Source organism: Globicephala melas, chromosome 2 (genome assembly GCF_963455315.2).
Source record: "Globicephala melas chromosome 2, mGloMel1.2, whole genome shotgun sequence".
Classification (NCBI taxonomy): domain Eukaryota; kingdom Metazoa; phylum Chordata; class Mammalia; order Artiodactyla; family Delphinidae; genus Globicephala; species Globicephala melas.
This window is the reverse complement of record NC_083315.2, coordinates 29,407,916-29,432,672: the sequence shown is the minus strand read 5'-3', so window position 1 is coordinate 29,432,672 and position 24,757 is coordinate 29,407,916. Positions and strand designations below refer to the sequence as shown.

General features: G+C 47.4%; 1 protein-coding gene across 2 annotated transcripts in view; it reads right to left on the bottom strand.

Moving 5' to 3' along the window:
• Nucleotides 1–24,757, bottom strand: part of DIP2C (disco interacting protein 2 homolog C) — a 358,664-nt gene that overhangs the window by 58,199 nt on the left and 275,708 nt on the right. For both annotated transcript variants that reach the window (XM_030878350.2, XM_030878352.2), the window contains 9 exons: nucleotides 15,674–15,813; nucleotides 13,277–13,413; nucleotides 11,892–12,100; nucleotides 10,754–10,868; nucleotides 10,077–10,278; nucleotides 8,021–8,130; nucleotides 6,634–6,714; nucleotides 717–840; nucleotides 56–177 (listed from right to left, as the gene is read on the bottom strand). In XM_030878350.2, the coding sequence (XP_030734210.1) occupies nucleotides 56–177; nucleotides 717–840; nucleotides 6,634–6,714; nucleotides 8,021–8,130; nucleotides 10,077–10,278; nucleotides 10,754–10,868; nucleotides 11,892–12,100; nucleotides 13,277–13,413; nucleotides 15,674–15,813 (1,240 nt within the window). The remainder of the gene's footprint in view (nucleotides 1–55; nucleotides 178–716; nucleotides 841–6,633; nucleotides 6,715–8,020; nucleotides 8,131–10,076; nucleotides 10,279–10,753; nucleotides 10,869–11,891; nucleotides 12,101–13,276; nucleotides 13,414–15,673; nucleotides 15,814–24,757) is intronic.

The window sequence follows — 24,757 nt, the reverse complement described above, 5'->3', positions numbered from 1 at the left end:
GCTCTGTGATCTGCAAGCCCAACACTCAGGCGCAGACACCCGCAGGCAGCATTACCTCCACGATCATCTTCACGGTTGGCAGCGTGGTTGCGATGTTCTGTGGGTGTGGAGGACGGACGGTTATTGGCACACAGCCTGCATACAGGCAACCATAAAATGCTGCGATAAGGTCTATTCCTACATGGGGAGAAAAGCAAAAGTTCTCACTTGAAACAAAACAAGCTGTTTAATGGCCATCATCCCTGTCAGCAGAATCACCAGCTGCAAACAGTCAGACGGGTACAGCAGTAACTGAGACCTTGAATAGACCTGTCCTCCTCCCTGTGGGTCTGTTAAACTTCAGGGGTAACTCCCACCTGGCCTGTTCTTTTAGGCACAGGAAGCCAAAGCAGCCCAGAAGCTTGATTGCCCTCATTTCTCTAAGGAATTACTCAACTTTCTGATTATCAATTCAGTAGTCAAGGATTTAACTACTATTGATTAAATGAACTACCTCAGATAGCTAATAAAACAAATTTAGATACAAAAGTCGTTGTGAACTACCGCTTTATCTGCGTCCCTACTATTAGTGGTATAGCACGTAGCACAGTCCGCACAAGTGAGGCAGGAGAGACAGTGTCCATTTTTGGTGGTAACACACAAGGTCATCGAGCACCAACATGTGCAGTGAAGGGTCACTCGGGCAAGGGCTGGTCTTGCATGGCCCTGCTTCTTACCTGGTGGGTAGACCAGAGCGACGTGGTCCCCATCCTGCAGGTGCCCTCTCTCCATCAGCATCACGGCTATCTTCTCAGCCCGCTTGTGCAGCTGGACACACGTCAGCGAGTTCGCTATTGTGCCCTGAGTAGCACAGGAACAAGCAGGTAAGATTTTTTTTTAATATGACAGCTTTGAGGTGCAGTTCATATACCATACAACTCACTTATTTAAAATGTGCAGTTAAATGGATGTATCTGCAGAGTTGGGCAACCACCACCACAGTCAGCTTCAGAATGTTTCTGTCACCTCCTCAGAAGACACCCCCCCCCACTGTTAGCATTCACTCTCCTTTCCTCCCCACTGGCTAAGAAGTACAACACCGAAGAGGCATCTAGATACGTTTGTATTAAAAAGAAATATTTAAAAAACAATGACTTGACTTGAAAAAACAGCTAAAATCACAAAAAAAAATCAATCTAGTAATTCTGGGACTTAAGTGTAATTGTCATGGGCAATAAGAATTAGTCGTAAATCTGCAGGACTCACACTATGAAAAGTAAGACTAATTGAAACTGCTTTTAAGAAAGACCACATCGCAAGTCAGGGAGGTCAGAAAACAAACAAACCCCCAGAAAAGCAACAGTCAAAAAAAAAAAAGTCAAAAAACCCCCAAAAAAACACAAAAGAAAAAAAGGGAATTGTCAAATTCATTTAATGTAGATTTTTAAATATGCAGGAGCAAATGTAAAACACACTTGGATTGAAAAGTACCTTAAAAAAGCTTTGTAGGCGAAAATCAGTAGCAAAGTAGGTACTAAGAGATATCAAAATACATGATGTTTACTCTTTAAAGAAAAGCAAGAATGAACTGCAAATTATAAACATACAACTATCCAAAAAAGTTTCTCTTGAGAATGCACTTTTCATTTGCACATATTCCCAGGTGAGAAGAGATCACTGTCTACAGCTATTTAAAAACTGCTTCTTTATTATCAATTCCTACTTTAAAGGGATGAACAGGGTGAAGGACCTTTCCTTAAGCAACAGGCAAACTGGCCAGGAGTGTCAGGTGAGGAAGACGCTGCAGCTGAAGAAACGATGGTGGACAATTGGGCCAGATGCTTTTATTTAGGTGGGGAGCTTCCAAGGAGGGTAAATGAGCTGGTGGGTGACACGGAAAAGACTGTCGCCTGAGCAGAAAGAAGTCAACAGGAAGGTGGTGTGAGCAGTTGGCTGTGTGGGAGGAGAAACGTGGACAGGAGAGACCAGAACCTTTGGGGCCGTTAAAGGACACTGGTGACCTGGTGACTTGAGGTGTGGGAAGAGACATTAGAATTCCCACTCAACTGGAACACGTGCACAAGGTGGGCGGGAACCGATGGGAGTGAAAACCACTTAAAAGGCATCAGGAGGTATATACCAGCAGCCGGTGTTTGCCTAAAACACTCACGAGATCACTGACGGCCGTATCTACCCTGAGAAGCAGCAGGCTCTCTCCATAACCGGGGCCCAGGGCCACAGAAGCCCGGCAAAGGGAGGCTGCCCAGGCAGCTGCCAGCCAGGTTCTGGCCCCTTCCTGCTGAGCTGGCACTGGCCTCTCCCACAGTGGACAGGATTAGCTTACATTTCTCTGATTTGAACTTTCTCATCGTATATATTTTCCTTAATTACCTTCCTTCTAAGAAAGGTTAAAAAATAATAGAAAAAGATATATGAAATGGAAGAGCCAGAGAGCAGAATGTGGCAAAGCTGGGTAAACACAGAAAGATCCACGAGACTGGCATCTAGAAACCCAGCCCAAACCTGAGAACTTGGTGCCTTCTCCACTGGACTGTTCCTCTGAGCAGTTACTCCTGGGGAACACACCTGTCGCATGAACCAAAACACACACTCAGAAGGACCCAAAAGTCCTGTGAGCTCTTCTAAGTGAAGATGGGGCACCAGCCCCCAGCACAGCTAAGGTGAGGCCCATGCCAGGCCTCCTGACACGCGCACACCAGCTGTCTTGGAGGGAAGCCAGCACTGTGCTCCTGGTTGTTGCTGGGGACCAGCTGTGCTGCTGGTGGGGTGGCAGTGTGCCACAGGGGAGTCCCACCACCACCCTGCTGTCCGCTGGTCGTTAGCCAGTCTTAAGCAGCAAGCATTCTCTGACTGAGTTGTTCAACTTCTGGGACTGATCTTCTCCCCATTATCCAGAGAGCAGACATTGATCCCCTATCATAACCAGCTTTTCTGTCACACAACAAAGCCTATGAGATTTGAGAGGCACCAGTGACTCACAACCAGCAGCCATATGTTTTGACTCTGTTTATGAAATTTCCACCTACAGGTACTTTAAAATGGTGACATTTAATTGGCATTCTGTCCTTTAGGAATCTCTGCGAATGTTTCACAATACCCTTTGCCACCCTACGGGCTTCACCCCAGACGGGAGGAGGGCCCCTCTGGGCAGTCGGTTGCCAACGAGCCCAGCCCAGCCTCTCTCCTCCACCCCAGCCTGCAGGCTCCACTGTGGCTCCCGGCAGGCTCCACGTTGAGGGAGCCAAATGGGATACAGGCCTCATCCAGCCCCGGACTGTGCATCACCACTGGTTATGGGGAGTCTCAATACAGCCTTTCACCTCGGGAGAAACACCACTGATTTTCAATCACACATTTCATTTTCCAAAGTGCTTGCTGTCATAAAAACATGAAATGCTGTTTATCCTCAGGTCAATGGTTACCTGGCATCCTCATCAACATTCATGGGAAAAGTTGGGTTTTCAGTACAGAAACCCACTGCCTAAGAAGAATGTTCTAGGAAAAAGCACCTCACAGGAAATTAAGGCTAACTTTTCCTAAAAGAAGCCTCGGCCGGTATCATGACAGAATGGCAATGCAGGGTAACCCAGCACCCAATCCCTATTCTAAAGACCACAGATTTCAGTATCAATGACTGCAAATGTAGCACCATTTTAAAGTTTTACATTAAATTAAATAATGACAAGTAAAAAGCATACTGAGGAATGAAGAACAAGCCAAACAGGATTCACATTTTTAAATTCTCAGAAAGTAAAAAAAAAAAAAAAAAAATGTTGAAAGAGTTGGCTGGTGTTTCTCTTTAAAAAAATAACAGGGCTTCCCTGGTGGCGCAGTGGTTGAGAGTCCGCCTGCCGATGCAGGGGACACGGGTTCGTGCCCTGGTCCGGGAAGATCCCACATGCCGTGGAGTGGCTGGGCCCGTGAGCCATGGCCGCTGAACCTGCGCGTCCAGAGCCTGTGCTCTGCAACGGGAGAGGCCGCAACGGTGAGAGGCCCGTGTACCGGAAAAAAAATAAAAAATAACAGATGCTCTTCTGTATGTAAGTAAGTTCTAAGAATGTAAGTCTTCCACGATTTGCAGTGGATCACATCCTCACTTCCTACTATAAACCTCTCATAACAACTCTGATCCTATCGACTGCATTGCCGTGGAGGAGGGCATACGAGTGAATACTGTGAAAAGACAGGATGCCAACGGGTAACCGTTTTAAGGGAGCCACGACCAAGTTGGGGAATTCACAACCAACGGAAGGGGCTGTCCAGGACAGAGGAAGCCTGGAAGCGCATTGGGGCCCTATGCTGGAAGGACAGTGTTTGGGTATATTGAGTAAAACACATTATTAGAATGAATTTCACCTGTTTCTTTATACTTTTTTTCAATATTGCTTTTAGAAAACATTAAACTGTGTGTGTGGCTTGCGCTGTACTTCTATTGGACAGTGCTGAACTAGAAGGTTGAGTGAGTGGAAATGACACTGTAACCACCATGGAAATGATGCTCTTGACCTTTGGTTCAGGTTGAACACTTGTCATAAGTGTGCACATGGGGTTGGAGAGGCTGGGAATGAACACAGATGCCTGGCTCCGATATGACCCTTCCAGCTGTTTGGATGTAGCTGCCTTCACGTCAGCAGAGCCTCAGGAGATAAGGTCATGTCTGAAGGGAGGCTGCTGTAGCCCACGCTGTCCCTGCGCTGACCTGAAGTAAACTTTCTCATGGCCTTGACCTCCACAGCTCACCCCATCAGACCTTCTGTTGCTGCTGACGAAGCCCTTCTAGAATACGAGTCATTTCTGGTGAACACATTTCTCCTAATGATCCAATGTCTAGCCACAGAAAAGGACAGTGAACTCAGGGTCTGGAAATGGGGTTGATCTGCCCTGCACATTGCCAGTCCCCAAGCGAGATGCAGTTAGCATGGCTGTTTTCCTCCCACTGACAGGACTATAGTCTATGAACATGCCTGAATCATTTTTGAATCTTTGTGTTTGGGACAGCTAAGAAATTTCCTCTTACCCAGAGCTCTGGAGGGGTCAAGCTGCAGGGTAGGGAAAAGGGATGCCGACCCAACTCTCGCCCCCTTGCTGCCCACAGTTCACGGGGGATGGCAGGCCTATCCTGGGGACGTCCTGTCCTACCTCGTCACGTCAGCACCACGGCCCCACTCAGGGAGCTGAGTGAAGGGGCTCTGAGTAGGAGTCCTTCCCAGGGGCTGGGGGACAGGCTGCAGTGTGGCTCCAGCTCCAGCTGCCCCTCTGAAGGTGCTGTTGGAAACCTCTAGAGGCCACGAGAGACTCTGGAGAAAGAAGGGGAAGTCCCCAACAGTCTCCAGGAGACACGCCACGTGCACAGGACGAAGAAAGTCAGAAGAAGCAATTGGAGAGACAGGACAGCACCAACCGGCAACGGTGCCAGGAAAAGAGAGTCTTATCTGTGTTTACAGGCTGAGGAGGAGCCAGAGGAAAGAGACGGATGAGAGCAGCAGGGCAGGCACGTTTCAGATGCGACGCAGGGCCTCCTGGTCACCACACGACCGTCGGGCTTGCCCTGCGTCTCACCACCACGCACCTGTGCACAAGAGCATTTATCCTGGGAAGAGGGTCCACTAGGCCCAAGCGTAGGCGCCAAAAGGCAAGGGTAGCAAGCGTTCCTCACAGAGGCTGGGGTGTGGGAGTTTTTTCTAAGATTCTTCCTGGGGTTGGTCTTGAACAGACACAGTGAACAAGAAACTGCTGAGGTCAACTCAGCACGCAAGGCAATTCAAGACAAGCTGTGTCAGAGGAGGACCAGAGGTTACTTCTACCAACTAAATCACCGCAAAACTTGTCTGTAGCTGGATATCCAAATTATAGGTTCAGGGAGTAACTTATATTGTTGGCATTTCCTTTCACTTGTCCTTAATCTACTGCTTTAAATGACAAGAGGTGCCTTCGCGCACTAAGATTTTGCCATTTTGCAACTGTGAAGAACTTCTTAAAGTTGCAAGTACCCATGCTTGTCAAGACGACCTACGTTAAATCTGTTTTTCAGGCCTTATTTCCAAAGCAAACACAAAGTTAACAAACGTATTAAAGACTTCTGCATTTAACGTTTATTGTTAGTACTATTTCTTGCCTTACTCTTAAGTACTATTAGGGAACACTATCTGAGGAGTTTGCTTTTCTAATACGAGATGTAAATATGAAATTTAATTATAAAATAGAAATTATTTTCATTCCTAAGAATGAAAGCCTATAACTAAAACATGACTTCTTATAAAAAAAAAAGGAGTTGAGTAATAAAAATAGAGACATAAATACCTCATAGATCTGCAATTGTTCTGTTGTAGACATTCATCACTCATTTTGAGGGGAAGGGAAATATTGCAAAACAGTATTGCTAACATACACACAAAAATATATGTACACACACGCACGCACACACACACACACACACACATACACATGCTCAAACCCTTATATTTCAAAGCAACCTTTCTTAGGTGAAAAGGTCTCAGTCAAAATAGCAACAAACAAACAAACAAAAGGATTCAGGTAAGACTGAGGAGAAAGGTTTGAGTGGAGAATATGATACAGAAGCATGAAATTGTGGACCACACAGGGAACGACCAGGGCACACGGGCGGGGCCTCACCCTACAGTTGAGCAGCGTGTACAGCACGTGATCAGGGGTGGTCTGCGCCCTCCACTGCAGGACCTCCGAGAGGAACAGGAACTGGAACAGAGCACAGCCATTAGGTCTTGACTGTCCTGGGGGGATTGGGCTGGCCTCAACATCTAAAAGTTTAGTCTGTCTGGGTGCTTTTAAGGTGGATTAAGACAGCGAGAGGATAATCCCATATAAATATAATTGACAGAATAAGCAGGTGCTCACAGTGCTTTCCTGACAGTGATTTGGAACTCACTGTGCTTGATTCAGACCCAGGAGTCAGAGGGCTGGTGCCATGCCACCATGAGGGAAGTTTTCTGAAACCTGCCCAAGGATGGGAAGACTCTATTCCCCTTATAGACAGAGTAGCCGACACAGAAAAATCCTGTCTCCTGGGGCTTCCAGAAGATGCAGCAGTGATTTCTGGGGGTTGCAATGACAGAATCAGAGCTACCCTGTTTCAAAAATGGGCTCTCTTAAATTTGTTGTGTTTACAATGGCCATCCCTGAAGTCATTCAATAGCTCTGCAGGTCACACAGGTGACACACACCCACTGACTCAGTCTCTAGTAACAAGGATGGCCCTGTTTAATGTCAGGACACAGCACTAGTGTCAGGATACAGGAAACACCCACATCTTCACCTTAATCCATTTTATGATGGAAATGTACTGTGAGGTGGGGAACATGGTGATCAAGTGCTTTCAGTGAACGTGTTACTACATGTTACCAAATTGGCAACATCTTAAATGGATGATTTTGTCACATTTCCTGGGAGCCCATTTAGAGTGGGACCACCTTTTGGTGAATCATGAGCGTTCTCAAGGCTGAATGTTCTAATGGGGACTTGTAGCTATGCGTGACAAACTGTGTGCCTGATGTTTAAGTGGAGTGGGGCCCAAGGATTCCTCCTACAGCTCCCAAGGCTGCTTTAAGAATGTCTGGCTCCCAAACCTGGGTTTTGCATTGACGTTTTCTTGAATTCCAACCATCAAAGGACTGAAGCCTCACTGTAAGGTGGCTGTGAGGCAGTGTGAGTGTCAAATCAGGGTTGGAGGGAGAATCAGGAACAAGTGCTTAGGGGATGCTAGGACACGACAGGGATTGCAGACACTGGCCTCAGGCCTGCTAGTCATGGGACTGCATCACCTACCCATGCAGTCCTACAACACTGCACCCTCAGCAAACACGTTTTCCTTATAAAATTACACAGACATCTCTTGCAGGACCAAGAGGGCAGGTAGGAAGAAAGGTCATCAATGGTAGATACTGGGCTGCCAGACAGGGCAGGTGGGAGTTGGTGACGCCTGTGATACAGCATCTGGGCAGGAGTGGAGAAGAGCCCAGGCGGACGTCTGACCCTCAGCTCTCACCTTCCGGGCCTGGTCATTGTCTTCTATCTGGCCCAGGTCTCTGCCGCTGGCCTGTGCGATCCTCTTCCCAGACACCAGGTTTCCCACCATCACAGAGGCAGGGCCGATCTCTGCAAAGAAGCAGCGGCACACACGTGAGGAAAACACGAGTGAAGTTCCTGAGAACATGACTTCTCACTTTGGGAAGAAGCCTACTCTGGGGAAATCCTTTCAAAGACGTAGCTTTGAAAAATCTAATTAGAACAGGATTTCAAGTAAGTCACTACCATGAAAATGACAGCAAATATGAACAAGCCTCAAGTAAGGGTACACAGAAATAACCCTTTCACCAAATTCCTATAAGTGTTCTTCCAGGCCGCTGCCTTTGTTCTCCAGTTAGGGAGATGCTGACATCTATTCATTTAGTATTTGTTAAAAAACAAACAAACAACAAACAGTTTTTTGAAGACAAAGTTATATAACCTCCAATATTTAACAAGAATAGATGAGATAACCAGGTACCATTAGAGAATCCTTTCCTTACAACTGCCAATCACACGAAGCTGCATTTCTGTGCTGCCTGTAAGAGCGGTGTGGATCCTGGTACCTGCCATGGGTGCCCTGAGGAGGAAGGCGCCCAACCTGGCTCTCAGAGCCTGTTCACTGGGCCACGCATCCCTGTCATGGGTTCCTAGATGTCTGACAGGTGTCTGAGCCCTGCAGCCCTGCAACGGTCATGCATCTGCCAACGATCCCTCAGCATAAATGTCTGTCCTGAATTCTGCTGTCACAAACTGCGTCTCCAACACCTGGGCCCACTGGCCACCGGGTCGAGGCATCTGATGATGGACCAAGGTTAAAGGTGGGAGAAGGAGGTTGGGACAGTGAGTGAGGACACCGCGGGGAGCCGAGACACTCCTGTCGATTCCGTAAGAACACGGCGAGAGCCACGCTGTGGCAATCCCGGTGCTGCTGCTTGCACAGAGGGGCAAAGTCGGCGAGCCTGGTACCTGCTTTCCTCCTGCAGTATCAGCGTCCTCACCTGAATCTGGAGAGACCGCTCACCCCCATCTCATCAAGCTCACTTCTGGGGGTGCCCTGGGGATGGGCTGGTTCCTATATCTACCACCAACTGTGCTGTGCCCAGTACCCACCAGCCACCTCTAGCTGACTCGCCAGGAACTCTGCCCGTGCTGTCACTCTTCATCAGTGGAGTGAAGAGTTGTCAGGGCTGGGCCTGTCTCTCCTACACTCTGGACCCACAGCCTTAGGCAGTTCCTGAACCCCTCTGTGGTACGATTTCCTAATTTCCTTGCAAAATGGAGATAAGAGGACGAAATCCATGAGGATGAAATGAGTTAATACATGTAACGTGTGGACAAGCAGCCTGCCTGTGCCAGGCACTGTTGGTCGTCGTCCTAATACCCCAGCCCGAGCTCATCCTGGCTGCCTCCGAGGTCTGTCTGCACATCAAGCCTGGAGGCCTGGGGACCCTCCATCACTACACTGGCGGAAGAGTTGATTCCTCACCACCATATTCTTGCAATGAATTCGTTTTCACTGATAACTGTGTGCAGCCTTAAAGACTGTGATCAATTAGCTGCTAGGAGGATCAAGTCAGATGGTAGATAATTACGTGTTCCCCAAATTGCAAAGCAGCACACAAATGTTTACCACCATGACAACATCACGAGTAGATCTGTACGATTCCTCACAGGCTTCCAGCTGCTGTGACTCATGAAACAGGTATGGAAGCCTTATTCTAATTTGTTCAACAGGAAGCCGTGACCCTGAGAGGTTCTCTGCCAAAGGCCACCCAGGAGGTCTGACAACTGCCAAGAAGGCTAGGCTCAGGCACCGCCAACACCTCTCCAACCAAGTGGTCTACAGCCCCTGCTGTCTGGACTCTGCTGCATTCTATCCCATGCTTGGTAGAAAGACATCGCTTAGCGGGAGGCTGACTTGCCTGGGAGTGTGTGATGGGAGACGGGAGGGGAGGGAGGCTGAGAACCGTGGTCAGCGTGGCCCCCACCCAGCTCCAGGGCCATCCCGGGCCTGCACGGCCCTCCAGATGTACCTGGTTGCTTCTGCCGAGGCTTGGGCAGGTTTGTGACGCACGTGTGGGGGCACATCAGGACATTGCAGGGGTGAAGTGAGCCCTCCAGGAAAAGCTGCTTCGTTTCTGACAAATGGATGCCACCGAGTGGGGTTTTGGGGAGGGTGTTTGCTGGAACCAATGCCAGACAATAAACCCCAACCTGATGTATACTGTCGATTGCCTGGAAGGTCGTGAGAGAGGGAACCGTGTTAAAATAGGTATCATGAACAGGCATGGAGCAAATACTCAGACTGTGCAAATCACAACACACAGAAGCAGGTGCAGCACCCGTGATGCTCCTGGCATGGAGACGCTGAGGTCAGAGGAGGGCAGGCTCGCCAAACTGAGCAGAATACAGTTTTCATAGCACTTGTGGGACACCACACACACAAGAGTTCGCACACTGGGAGAAAAGAAAGCACGCTCTCAAGGTCATAACCAAAAGGTCCTGCTGTGACCTCCACGAGCGAGCGGGAGGCCAGTTCTGCAAACCTCTGAACCCTAAGCCTGGTCTGTTTAGCACCTTCCCTAGAAGGCAACTGTAAGTTTCATGGCTGATGCAATCTCTGGTCAAAAGGAGGGATGATCAAAGAGCACAATGGTGCAGGGAAGCTCACGTGAGCCCAGGAGAGGGGCTCGGGGCAGGAGCGAGCTACCTGCAGCACCCTGCTCATCCACTGGAAGCTGTCCTCCTCCGTGGAGTCCGGCCTCTGCTCAGCCACGATCACGATCCTCTCGTCGTGCAGGACGGTCACCGAAAACACGGCTATTCTGTGGGGACAGACAGAAAATCGCGGTGATCACATGCTGGAGAGGCTCACGAAGGGATTGGCCCTGCCATAAAGCGCTTCGCAGCTGTTACGACTGCAGAGCTCAAGGGTTCCCAGTGCCAACTACCACCTTGACGGGAAATTGCAGCTTCCAACTCCCAGGTGCTCACCCAAGGAAGTGCGGCTTTGGGGGAGAAGCCTGGCAAAGCCGGAGGGCAGAACCACCACACTTCCTGTGGAGGTAGCCCGTGGCTTTGGGTGACGGGCCTCATGCCTCGGGACAGTGGAGTCAAGTGCAGGTATCAGAACGGCTGAAATTTACTGAGCCGTGCGACTTGCATCTTGAGTTTGCACCTGCGAAGCGATAGTCTCCCAATCAGCAGAAATCTGCCATTTGGGAGCTAATGGTTTTCTGCTAGCTGCGTCTGCCTCTCATGGGAAGCACAAAATGTGGCGAATGGCCCTCCAGGGTGCCCTGTGCACGAAGGTGGCTCGGCTACCCCCAACCCCAAGCTCTGCTTCCTCCTGCTCCCACTAGCTCGGCAACTCAGGGTGAGATCCAAAGCAGCTGACTTCCTCCAAATCGGCAAAACCTCAGGAGCCGTGGTCAGCGATCCAGTGTCGGTTGTGTGCCAAGCTGGGGTTGGGGGCACCGCCGGGAAGAAACCCATGGGAGCCAATTTCCAGGCAGTTTGTGGCTCAACTGTTACCTCTGGGTGAATGAGCTGCAGCAAGAGAAATGCTTGGCTCTTTTCTCTGTGTAGTTACTTACTAAAAGTAAGATTTTCAAATGGACGTTCTTATTTAACGTGGAAGAGAATTTAGTGAAAGTATATTTACGGGGCTCAGAACAGTTTCATAAAATTGGACATTCAGAACTGCATGGAATCTCAGAAGTAACAGAGTCCAGTGGCTTCATTTGACAGAGGAGGACACCAAGTCCCGTTAGTTTAAGCAATTTTTTGCAGTTTTACACAGAAAGTGTAGTCTGCGGAGAACTGTGCCAACCACAGAGGGCGCTCACCTTCCCCTGTACACGAACTTCATGGGCTCCACGGCCAGTGCTGTGGCCACGATGTCATCGGCATTGTGTCTGCGCCCACTGACCACCATGAGCCCGTCCATCTTGCCCACCACGAACACAAGGCCCCCAGGGCCGACGAAGCCCAGCAGGCCCGTCCTCACGAAGGGGTACTCGCTGACCGGGGCCCCCGAGCTCGTCACCGGGAACACCTGGGGACAAAGAGCTCTGAGTGCCCAGCAGGGCCCGGCCTCCACCCTCCTCCTTGGAGCCCACTGGTCCTGCTTCCCCCGAGCTGGGTCTCCTCACCTGACCCTGGCTGGAGAAGCCCAGGTCCGCATAGCTGCTGTGAGCGCCAGCCTGCGGGCACCTCCCCTCCCTCCCCAGCTCTCACAGCTCGTCCCACCGGCCCATGCGCAGGGGCCTCTGAAGAGGCCTGCCACTGTCTAACAGACACTAATTCATTCTTCTGCTTATAAAACCACAGCATAAAAATGGTTAAGTGGAGAAGCAAGGTGCATTTTAAATAACATCTGTCAGTTGTAAAGTAATTCCTGTTCATTAAAATGCTATTTTTCCTTACTGGAAATACACTCAAAAGAAAAATACAGAGGAAGCAGGCCCCACCATGAGTTCAAACTCGATCCCTAGTTTCCTCAACCCACCCGACAGGTAAGTCGCAAAGAAAAGGAGATAAGTTTTCTTTAGACTGTGTTTGGCTCAGTTTCAGGGGCACTTAGAAACCTGAATCTACATTCAACAAAGCTGCCTGTACAAGGCACCACACCACATGTGTTCACATCTGAAGTTCTACATGTTAATAAATGTATCCCCAAACAACTCATGTTTGTTGACATACAACTTAGTCAAAGTGTGTTCCTTCTAAGGTCAGGCACACTTGGTGAAATGATACGAATTCTGAGAATGCTGGGTTTACTGGGCAGTGTGTGCATGTGTGTGCTAACTGCATGCCACACCCGTGTGCACACGGCACAGACACACACTCGTGTGGTAGAGGTAGATGTGCAGTGTACATGTCTGGCCGAGGCTGACAGGCCCCAAGGGGGCCACTGCTCCCTCCCCTAGCACGGCCGTGCACACTCTCCAGCCCCCACCTGTCAGCTGCTGCTCTTCCTAAACAGGTGAGAATGGCAATGAACAAAAAGGCCCCTTTAAAAAAAACTGTACTTGCTCTTTCTCAACTCTGGTTGAGGTGCAAACAACGCTGCTGAGTCAAATGTATTGAAAACTATAAAAATAACGGCAGGAGAAAGTGCAGCCATTTTAATTACTATGAATACGTTTTATTGAGAAATTACCATCTTCTCTTTCACGTCTATTCCACGCACCTGGCAAGGGCTGTCTGACAGGGCTCACCTCCCACCTACCTCGAAGGTGTTCTTGGTCATACCCGAGAGGCCGTAGTAGGACGTGCCCGTGGCAACTGCGCACATGCAGAGCTCCCCGACTTCGTCCGTCCTGCACAGCTGGGGAACCCCGTCCGGCTTCACCGAACACATGATGGCTGAACGCAAAACGAAGCACAGTGATGTTAGAGAGGGAGGGAGGGAGGGAGTCAGAGAGAAGAAATGAATGAATATGAAAAAGAACCCAAACGAGCAGAAGCAGTGTCTGCAGCAAAACCACAGGTGAAAGCGAGCAGGTCCTCACAGTCCCTGAGGCAAGTGAGTTTCCATGTTGCAGCAAAACCTCACATTTTATAGTTGTGACATCAGTAAATAATTCCAATTGCTTTAATTTTAGTGTGTAAATGGCATGTAAAGGGAGTAACCGTTTCTGCCATCCAGACTTGAGGACGACACTTAGAACACGCCTGAGCGTCACTGCCGCACGCTGAGCGTCATTAGCCAGCCCACACAGCCTCCAAGATGCAGCCTGAGCCCTGAAACCAACGAGCAGGAGACACTTGCTCAACAGCCTCTCAGGCTTTTCCAAACAGAACGCCTCCCCCATCCCACGGGAATCTCAGTCTTTGACCTCAGATTCCCCGTCAAGGTGTGCCCTTCAGGGAAGGCTGGCGGATGCTAATTTTCCTGTTTGCAGAGCGCCAGCGATCAGGGCTGAAGCTGGTGTTTCAGGGAGGTTGTGGGTGCACCGAGTGACAGCTGAGCTGGGCAGAAAGAGTCATAAGGCTGCCCCTCATCCCCAGGTTGGTGTTAGGTGACAGGAAGTGCTGTGTCTAAAAAGAGACCCGCTCAAAACATGGGAAGATTTCAGCTCACTCATGGTAAGAAAAGTTCAAATTAAAATGACACCGAAGTATTCTTTACCCCTCAAACTGGTAAAAATCAGAAAGTCTGAAAATACACTGGGCATGAGGGAGTGGAGAAAGAGGGGCGTCCCCCGCTAGCAGCAGGAATATCAATCCTTATGATCCTTCTGAAGGACAGCCTCATCAGAGTCACTTGGGTGTGTGCCCTTCACACTGCACGTTTCTAGAACTCTCCCTGTTAGCTCTTCCTCACACCTCTGCAGGCTGGAGCACAGATGAGTTACTGCATCAACCACACTGCAGGGGCAAAAAGTGGAAAATCGCCCAATGGAAAGGGTTTGGATAAACTATTATGTGTTCAAACACCATAATGCTCCTCAGCCTGGAAGGGAATGTGTGAGCTCTTCACGTGCTGCTAACAAACGAGCTTCAAGATTCAAGATATGAGCAGGCACGAAGGGCTCTATTGTTACGTGAAATTTTAAAGAAACAGGAAAAAGAATATGCCAGTGTGTGTGTGTGTGTGTGTGTGTGTGTGTGTCTGTGTGTGTGTGTCTGTGTGTGTCTGTGTGTGTGTCTGTGTGTGTGTCTGTGTGTGTCTGTGTCTGTATCTGTGTACATGTTGCCTGCATGTCTCCACTGTGGTTGCCTCCAGTGGCTGGAAAGGAGGCTTTTCACTGTACAGTTTTCTCATCTTTTGAGGTTGGAACCACGGGGAATTTCTTTATTTGAAAAAGCAAGAAAGGAATGGAGCCAGGAGGCCTGGCTGAAGCTGCAGCTGAGCTGAGCATGTGCCTGGCTTTGGGGTTAGGTTGTATGTGGATGCGACTGCCCCCTGATGAGGCGAGACAACACCCATGTGCGTGGAGGCTCATCAGGAGAAGGTCCAGACTCTGGAGGAACTGCCCCAGGAGAGGGGGCCCACTCCCCGGGGACGCCATGTGAAGAGTGAGGAGAGGCAGGGCCAGGGAGGGAGCCCTACAAATCAGACCGGGGCTCCTTCCTGCCAGCAGAGCTGTTCCAGCTGCACTCCCTGGGGCCCCCGCGAGGCCTCAGGAGGTGTCCCAGCACAGGGCAGGGGTGGAGAGGCAAGAGGGCTTCATCAAGGCAGGTCCTTCTGCCGGGAGCTTGTCTGTATGCAACGCGGAAATGATTTCTGTGACTTAAACAAGGGCTCTTGTGCTGCAGGCAAGCTTCCATAAGGGTTTGGCCCCCAGCGCACCAGGACGACCAGCAAGAAGCTGACCTTTGCATGGGGAGAAGTTGCCCAGGTGACTCTGGGGGTGCAGAGCGGCCCCGGGTGCCTCCTGGGGTCCCAGGGTGCATGTGACATAGAGGCCTTTCCTCAGCCTCATGAACATTTTGGGTTTTCTTTTATCAGGAGGGGCCGTGTTACCGCACCTCCTGGGCTGAAGCTTGGCGAACATGGGACCAGACTGGAGGTCAGGCCGAGGTGGGCACGCTCACAGCCAGGGACAGGGATGCCAGCCAGGGCAGCACTGGCAGCTGGTCCCCGGCTGGGCTCTGACTCTGCGCCTGTACCCGCGCTCACCTCCAGGCATCACGAGGCCGACGTCCTGCACGGTGAGGACAGACAGCTTTTCCTCCGAGTCCACCCGGATGACCCCATAGGTCAGCCCGTGCATGGAGAGGACGCCGCGGCCTGGGGGCTGGTTGCTGTCATCGGTGGGCCTGTAACGGCAGTTTGCGTCTGGTTAGAAGCACGTCAGCTGTCTGAACACAGATATGCATGTAAATATGCTGCATGCACACCAAGGTTGCACCTTTGGGCCCTGAAGGCCTCTGAAGGCAGGTGTGGCTGCCACACGTCCCTGTGCTCTTCTCAGCACCTGTTTTCTCTGTTCAAGAGACACCAATGTCTGCTCCTCCTACTTCTGGGCTCCTGAGAAGTGTAGAGATGCCGAGGGACTCCCTTGTCCCCCTGCCCTCCCCTTACATGTGTCCACCAGAGAATGACCAACTCCTTTTCGCACCCACTCCTTTCTCTGCAAGGTTGGATTTCCCAGGTTTGAAAACGGCTAAGAAGGGAGAGTCACGTCTCCAAGAAGGACGATGACAGGAGTGAGCAGAAATGCTAGACTGCCTGTGTGGCCTCCAGGCCAGACGTGCACTGTGTGGGCACAGGCTCAGTACTTGTAAAAATCGGCAATTATTTGGATGAGAGACCACATATAAAGTGCTTGATGGCTGGGGGAAAGTACAGCTTCACCAAATCCATGGTCTGCCTTCGCCACCGTCCATGGGCTCCGAGGCTGCCCCGGCCTCACCTCTGCTCTTGTTCTCTCTGCTTCCACGCAGCATCCAGCCCTGCTCTCCCTCCAAACCCCAGCCCACCCCCTCCGGGGCCCTGGCCTCCTTCTTGCCTCTGGCAGACGGCCTCGTGGCCCTCTCCCTCACTGTCCTCCAGGGTGGTCCCGTCTCCATAGCAGGAACCATCTCACTATCTGTCCACGTCTCCTCCAGGAGGGCAGGAGGGTTTTCTTTTGGTCACTGCAGAGCCCCCACCCCTGGAGTAGTGTACAGCAATAAATGTCTGCTGACTAGATCAGGGAACAAATAAATTAAAACATTTCTAAGATCATGGATTTTATCCCTGCAAGCTAAAGATTCTTCAATGTAAGCAAAGTGAGAGAGTGCAGTTTAGGTAAACATCACATTTGTTTCTCTAATTTTCCATATACAAATGCTTAAGGTAGTTTTAGGATCTAAAATATGGACTATAAATAGAAGTTTCGGGCTTCCCTGATGGCGCAGTGGTTGAGAGTCTGCCTGTCGATGCAGGGGACACGGGTTTGTGCCCCGATCCGGGAAGATCCCACATGCCACGGAGCGGCTAGGTCCATGAGCCATGGCCACTGAGCCTGCGCGTCCGGAGCCTGTGCTCCACAACGGGAGAGGCCACAACAGTGAGAGGCCCGCGAACCGCAAAATAAAATAAATTAAAATAAAAAAAATAGAAGTTTGCTATATGGCTTTAAAGTATCATCAAAGTTTATAATGAAACTAAAACCATAAATGGGAAAACACAGAAGTTAAAATTTGCAAAAAGAGATCTAATTTGAATGAAGTAACTGGTGTATTTAAAAAAGAAGCATATGTTATATGTCAATTATATCTCAATTTTAAAAAGTAAAGAAGTATAAGAGTCTGAAAATCGAACTATTCCATCTGTAACAATCAAAAAGAGTAGTGCTAAAAGGATGTAAAATGAAAGTCGCCCAAATAATAAGACCCACATGAAACCACCTGGAAATGAGCCCCAAACACTGGAACTGATATTGATCTCCTGGCTTTTTTCTTTTCCAAAGATCCCAACAAATCAACCCTTTGAAATGAAAGACAGGAGTCCTGCAGGAACCCTCTGCGGCCAGGGCTCCCTCACCCTCGTCCTCGGTCAAGACCCCACATGAGAGTCAGAAATCATAAGCCTAAGTGACTGCTGTAGGCTGAACTGTGTCCCCACAAAAGACACGTCCCCGTCTTAACTCTCTGAACCTTGAATGGGACCTTACTGGGAAACAGCGTCTTTGCAGAAGTAGTCAGTTAGGAAGAGATTATGGGTCTGCAAGCCAAGGGTTGCTGGTACCACCAGAAGCCGGAGGGAGGCCCAGGACAGATTCCCCATCAGAGCCCCCAGAAGGAACCAACCCTCCTGACACCCTAATTTCAGACTTCCAAACTCCACAACTGTGAGAATAAATTTCTATTGTTTACAGCCACCCAGTTTGAGGTACTTTGTTATAACAGCCCTAGCAAATGAATTCTCCAGCTAAGTAACATAATTTAAAAGTGCACCTGTTTTAGGACTTCCCTGGTGGTGCAGTGGTTAAGAATCCACCAGCCAATGCAGGCGACATGGGTTCGAGCCCTGGTCCGGGAAGATCCCACATGCCACAGAGCAACTAAGTCTGTGAGCCACAATGACTGAGCCTGTGCTCTAGAGTCCATGAGTCACAACTACCGAAGCCCGTGCGCCTAGAGCCCATGCTCTGCAACAAGAGAAGCCACCGCAATTAGAAGCCCACACACCACAATGAAGAGTAGCCCGTGCTCGCCACAACTAGAGAAAGCCCGTGTGCAGCAACGAAGATCCAACACAGCCAAAAAAATAAATAAATAAATTTAAAAGTGCACCTGCTACATCTCAAATAAACAACCTAACCTTACACCTAAAACAATTAGAGAAAGAAGAACAAAAAAACCCCCAAAGTTAGCAGAAGGAAAGAAATCATAAAGATCAGATCAGAAATAAATGAAAAAGAAATGAAGGAAACGATAGCAAAGATCAATAAAACTAAAAGCTGGTTGTTTGAGAAGATAAACAAAATTGATAAACCATTAGCCAGACTCATCAAGAAAAAAAGGGAGAAGACTCAAATCAATAGAATTAGAAATGAAAAAGAAGAAGTAACAACTGACACTGCAGAAATGCAAAGGATCATGAAAGATTACTATAAGCAACTATATGCCTATAAAATGGACAACCTGGAAGAAATGGACAAATTCTTAGAAAAGTACAACCTTACGAGACTGAACCAGGAAGAAATAGAAAATATAAACAGACCAATCACAAGCACTGAAATAGAGACTATGATTAAAAATCTTCCAACAAACAAAAGCCCAGGACCAGATGGCTTCACAGGCAAATTCTATCAAACATTTAGAGAAGAGCTAACACCTATCCTTCTCAAACTCTTCCAAAATATAGCAGAGGGAGGAACACTCCCAAACTCATTCTACGAGGCCACCCTCACCCTGATACCAAAACCAAAGATGTCACAAAAAAAGAAAACTACAGGCCAGTATCACTGAACATAGATGCAAAAATCTGCAACAAAATACTAGCAAACAGAATCCAACAGCACATTAAAAGGATCATACACCATGATCAAGTGGGGTTTATCCCAGGAATGCAAGGATTCTTCAATATAAGCAAATCAATCAATGTCACAAACCATATTAACAAACTGAAGGAGGAAAACCATATGATCATCTCAATAGATGCAGAAGAAGTTTTCAACAAAATTCAACACCCGTTTATGATAAAAACCTTCCAGAAAGTAGGCATAGAGGGAACTTACCTCAACATAATAAAGGCCATATATGACAAACCCACAGCCAACATCGTTCTCAATGGTGAAAAACTGAAACCATTTCCTCTGAGATCAGGAACAAAACAAGGTTGTCTACTCTCACCACTATTACTTAATTTTGGAAGTTTTAGCCACAGCAATCAGAGAAGAAAAGGAAATAAAAGGAAGCCAAATTGGAAAAGAAGAAGTAAAGCTGTCACTGTTTGCAGATGACATGATACTATACATAGAGAATCCCAAGATGCTACCAGAAAACTACTAGAGCTAATCAATGAATTTGGTAAAGTAGCAGGATACAAAATTAATGCACAGAAATCTCTTGCATTCTTATACACTAATGATGAAAAATCTGAAAGAGAAATTAAGGAAACACTCCCATTTACCACTGCAACAAAGAGAATAAAATACCTAGGAATAAACCTACCTAACGAGACAAAAGACCTGTATGCAGAAAACTACAAGACACTGATGAAAGAAATTAAAGATGACACAAACAGATGGACAGAGACACCATGTTCTTGGATTGGAAGACTCAACGCTGTGAAAATGACTATACTACCCAAAGCAATCTACAGATTTAATGCAATCCCTATCAAACTACCAATGGCATTTTTCACAGAACTAGAACAAAAAATTTCAAAATTTGTATGGAAACACAAAAGACTCTGAATAGCCAAAGCAATCGTGAGAAAGAAAAACGGAGCTGGAGGAATCAGGCTCCCTGACTTCAGACTATACTACAAAGCTACAGTAATCAAGACAGTATGGTACTGGCACAGAAACAGAAATATAGATTAATGGAACAGAATAGAAAGCCCAGAGATAAACCCATGCACATAGGGTCACCTTATCTTTGATAAAGGAGGCAAGAATATACAATGGAGAAAAGACAGCCTCTTCAATAATTGGTGCTGGGAAAACTGGACAGCTACATGTAAAAGAATGAAATTAGAACACTCCCTAACACCATACACAAAAGTAAACTCAATATGGATTAAAGATCTAAATGTAAGGCCAGACACTGTAAAACTCTTAGAAGAAAACACAGGCAGAACACTATGACATAAATCACAGCAAGATCCTTTCTGACCCACCTCCTAGAGAAATGGAATAAAACCAAAAATAAACAAATGGGACCTAATGAAACTTAAAAGCTTTTGCACAGCAAAGGAAACATAAACAAGATGAAAAGACAACCCTCAGAATGGGAGAAAATATTTGCAAATGAAGCAACTGACAAAGGATTCATCTCCAAAATTTACAAGCAGCTCATGCAGCTCAATATCAAAATAACAAACAACCCAATCCAAAAATGGGCAGAAGACCTAAACAGACAGTTCTCCAAAGAAGATATACAGATTGCCAACAAACACATGAAAGAATGCTCAACTTCATTAATCATTAGAGAAATGCAAATCAAAACTACAATGAGATATCATCTTACACCAGTCAGAATGGCCAACATCAAAAAATCTACAAACAATAAATGCTGGAAAGGGTGTGGAGAAAAGAGAACCCTCATACACTGCTGGTGGGAATGTAAATTGATACAGCCACTTTGGAGAACAGTATGGAGGTTCCTTAAATAACTAGAAGTAAAACTACCATACGACCCAGCAATCCCACTACTGGGCATATACCCTGAGAAAACCATAATTCAAAAAGAGTCATGTACCACAATGTTCACTGCAGCTCTATTTACAATAGCCAGGGCATGGAAGCAACCTAAGTGCCCATTGACAGATGAATGGATAAAGAAGATGTGGCACATATATACAATGGAATATTACTCAGCCTTAAAAAGAAACGAAATTGAGTTATTTGTAGTGAGGTGGGTGGACCTAGAGTCTGTCATACAGAGTGAAGCAAGTCAGAAAGAGAAAAACAAATACTGTATGCTAACACATATACATGGAATCTAAAAAAAAAAAAAAATGTTCTGAAGAACCTAGGAGAAGGACAGGAATAAAGGTGCAGACGTAGAGAATGGACTTGAGGACATGGGGAGGGGGAAGGGTAAGCTGGGACGAAGTGAGAGAGCGGTGTGGACATATATACACTACCAAATGTAAAATAGCTTTTGGGAAGCAGCAGCATAGCACAGGGAGATCAGCTCGGTGCTTTGTGACCACCTAGAGGGGTCTGATAGGGAGGGTGGTTGGGAGACGCAAGAGGGAGGAGGTATGGGGATATATGTATATGTATAGCTGATTCAGTTTGCTATACAGCAGAAACTATCACACCATTGTAAAGCAATTATACTCCAATAAAGATGTTAAAAAAAAAAGTGTGCCTGTTTTCATTTTAAAAAGCCACATGAAAGCAAAATGCTGGATCAGCCCAGACATATCCCAAGTATGGGAAGACTGAAGAACTGATCTGTGGTGACCAGCAAGTACCGCACACGAGAAGCTGGAGGAAGAAGTTCCTTTACGACCCAAGAGTGTACAGTTTGTCTGAGTTACGAGATCCACTTTCCTACGTTTAATAACAGTAAGAATCAATATTTAAATACCTTAAAATCATGAACTCCATTTGCTACCGGAAATTTTCAATTGCATCTGTAAAATGGTAGTTATGGAAGACTGAGTTTACTCACCTAAAATGTAAACCGATGGCACTAATCTGGCACTACCGTAACCTATGCTGTGTATTTATATTTATTAGAGTCCCCTGCTAGTCAGAGACACTCAGACACCTAGGTTCTCCCTTGGCAGATTTGCAAAACACATGCGAGAAGGCAGAACAGAAGCACCTGAATTCCTAGGCACAGTACTCGGCCTCGCTGTCCCGCTCACTCAGACAACTGCATTCCCGGTTCTGTCCCCCAACCTCTCTTCAGGACCTGTTTGCCGACAGCCCCTCCCTCCTGATGGGGGAGCTGTGCTCAGTTGGTGTTTCATGTGCCGGAACAGTCCTGAGCCCTTTACACACCGACTTACTCACTATCACGAACCTGCACAGGCACTACTATTCTCCCATTTCACAGATTAGAAAACCAAGGCACAGAAATGCTAACTTAGTTGCCTGTGTGAGTGGTGGGGCTTGGGGGGATTCAGACCCACAGCAGAGCCCCTGCCCAACCATCCTGTCTCCTTTCCCAACACTTACCCTGCCTCTGGCCTAGGAGACCAAGCACTTTTTAGTTCACTGGAAGTTTTCTTTTCGTGAACTTTTAAAACAGTGATATGAGTAACATGTGAGCACACCCTTCGGATGGACAAAGCAAGCACTGCACAAGAACATACAGCAAAAGGCGAAAGACCCTGCTTATCCTCCAGCCCCTTCAGACCCACTCCCTCCCCTAGGCAGCCACTACCCACACTAAATACGAAGTTCCTGCCTCTTTAATACCCATTTACCTATAAAATACGTGCATACACAAATGTATTTACATCCGCAGAGAAGCAGAACCGCAACATGCACATTCTTCTGCAACTTGCTTTTGTCACCGAATACCTTGCAGATCTTCCCACAGGAGTGTGTGCAAGTGAACATATACAGTATGCGTACTGGACACATCAATGAATTGACTTGTTTTAATTATTAGATGGTGTTCAGTAATATGAATATATGTTTATTTTATTTCATTTAATCTGTATGCATTTAGAAATATTTCTGTAAGATACATATCTAGAAAGGGGATGGAGGAATTAAAGAGCATATACATTTAAAATTTTAATAAAGTCTAAGTACCTTCCCAAAAGACTAGGTCATTTTGCAATTCCACTAAGAGTGGATGAGTATCATTACTTTTTCACTCACTAGACATGTCTATTGCACCGTGGACGTTTACGAGTGTTACGAGTGTTAACTAATCTCTTTACAGCGACCCTGTGGGACAGACACAACTGTCCCCCACTCACAGGCAGGAAGGGCATCGCCAAGGCAACAGCGGTGGGGCTGGCCAGGCAGCATGCTCAGAATGGCTTCAGAACACCCGTGCCTTCCACCTTGGTGCTAAGCTGCCCTCAGCCTTACCCGTTTCCACACACTCGTGCCGACACTGATCACCAACCTTATAACTGTTCCCAATATGGTGAGTAAAATGCATTCCTCATTGTTGTTTCAATTTGTATTTCCAGGATTATTAACCAAGTCAGATGATCTTTTTCTCCATTAACACCTTCCTAGGAAATAAAAAGTCCGAGGAGATAAACTAGGTGAGGGAGGAAAAACCAATCCCAACAAGCAAAATTCCTAGGAATTTCAGAACATCCACTTTCATGATCAAAAACAGTAGATTAAATAATGGCAAAGAGAGCCACAGACCCATGTGTCAACTTTCAGGTTCAATTCCAAGGTGAACGGTGTGCTTGTGTCTCACAGAGAACACCAATTACAGGAGGAATCGTCCCGGCAATCTCAGGACTACGCAGAACTGGTCTTCACACTCTGAGAAAGCACACAGCTAGGAACGGCCGACACTGCCGTGGCGGCGAAAGGGGAAAAGACCGAGCTGCAGCCAAGGAAGAGGGGAGTCAGCTCAGTGCTCGGCCCCACCAAGAACGAGCTGCCGGGGATGGCCTTCAATCGGGCAGTTTACACCCATTGTCCACTTGTCATGCCATTTCCAGCCTCTGTAACACGCTAAATGCGACTTGAGTTGATCATGCTTCTGCCAATGCCTGAAGAAAGAGCTCCTATACACGCAATGAACACATCAGCAGTTTGCAAACAGCTGGCCAGACTCAAATGTGCATCGATGCCAAGTCAGCAACAAGGGTTACGAGTATTTCCGCTGCCAGGATTCAACAGGGTAACTACACCTCTTTAGTGCCACCGCCATCCTCCAGGCCCTCGGACAGGCAGGACAACAAAGATACAAGGTTGAAACACAGTACTCCCCAAGTTATAAGTTATTTTAATGTAATGTTCTCCCTTTTCTCTGATGAAAGCATTAAAAAAAAAAATCAACCCATTTTAAGAGCTATATAACACAGAAAGGACCGTTTTCCCTATATCACATCCTCACCTACCCAGTAAGTATGCAGTTATCAGATTTTCTTCCTGCTAAATATATTATTTAGAGAGGGTTAATTTTCTCCCAGCCAGAAAAGGGATCACACCATACAAATTGTTTACAAGCTGTGTTTTCCATTTGTCCTGGCTACTTTTCCACATCAGAGGGCAATCAGTCAGAACCAGCAAGCCTGCAAGTCCGGGAGGCTGCTTCCCAGAGTTCACTCTCTGTGCATCTCAGTCTCCACCAAAGCAAACTTCTGTGCGCAATTTAGTCCAACACCAAACACAGCAGAACAGACTCAAACACACGCGGTCAGGACAAGATAACACTGTTACTCTGCTCTTTACTGCTACTTCATTAAGTCATTTTAATTTAGATGGTTATCATCTCCAAACTATTTTGTGTTAGAGAAGTTTTAAAATTTTATCTAAATTTTTAGATAAAATGACAAACAACATATTTTTATCTTCTTGTGTTTTAAAAATAAGATTATGGATCTCTAACTCTGACTTTTTTGGGCAGTCAAAAACATTCTTGAAAACCCCACTTCAATTCA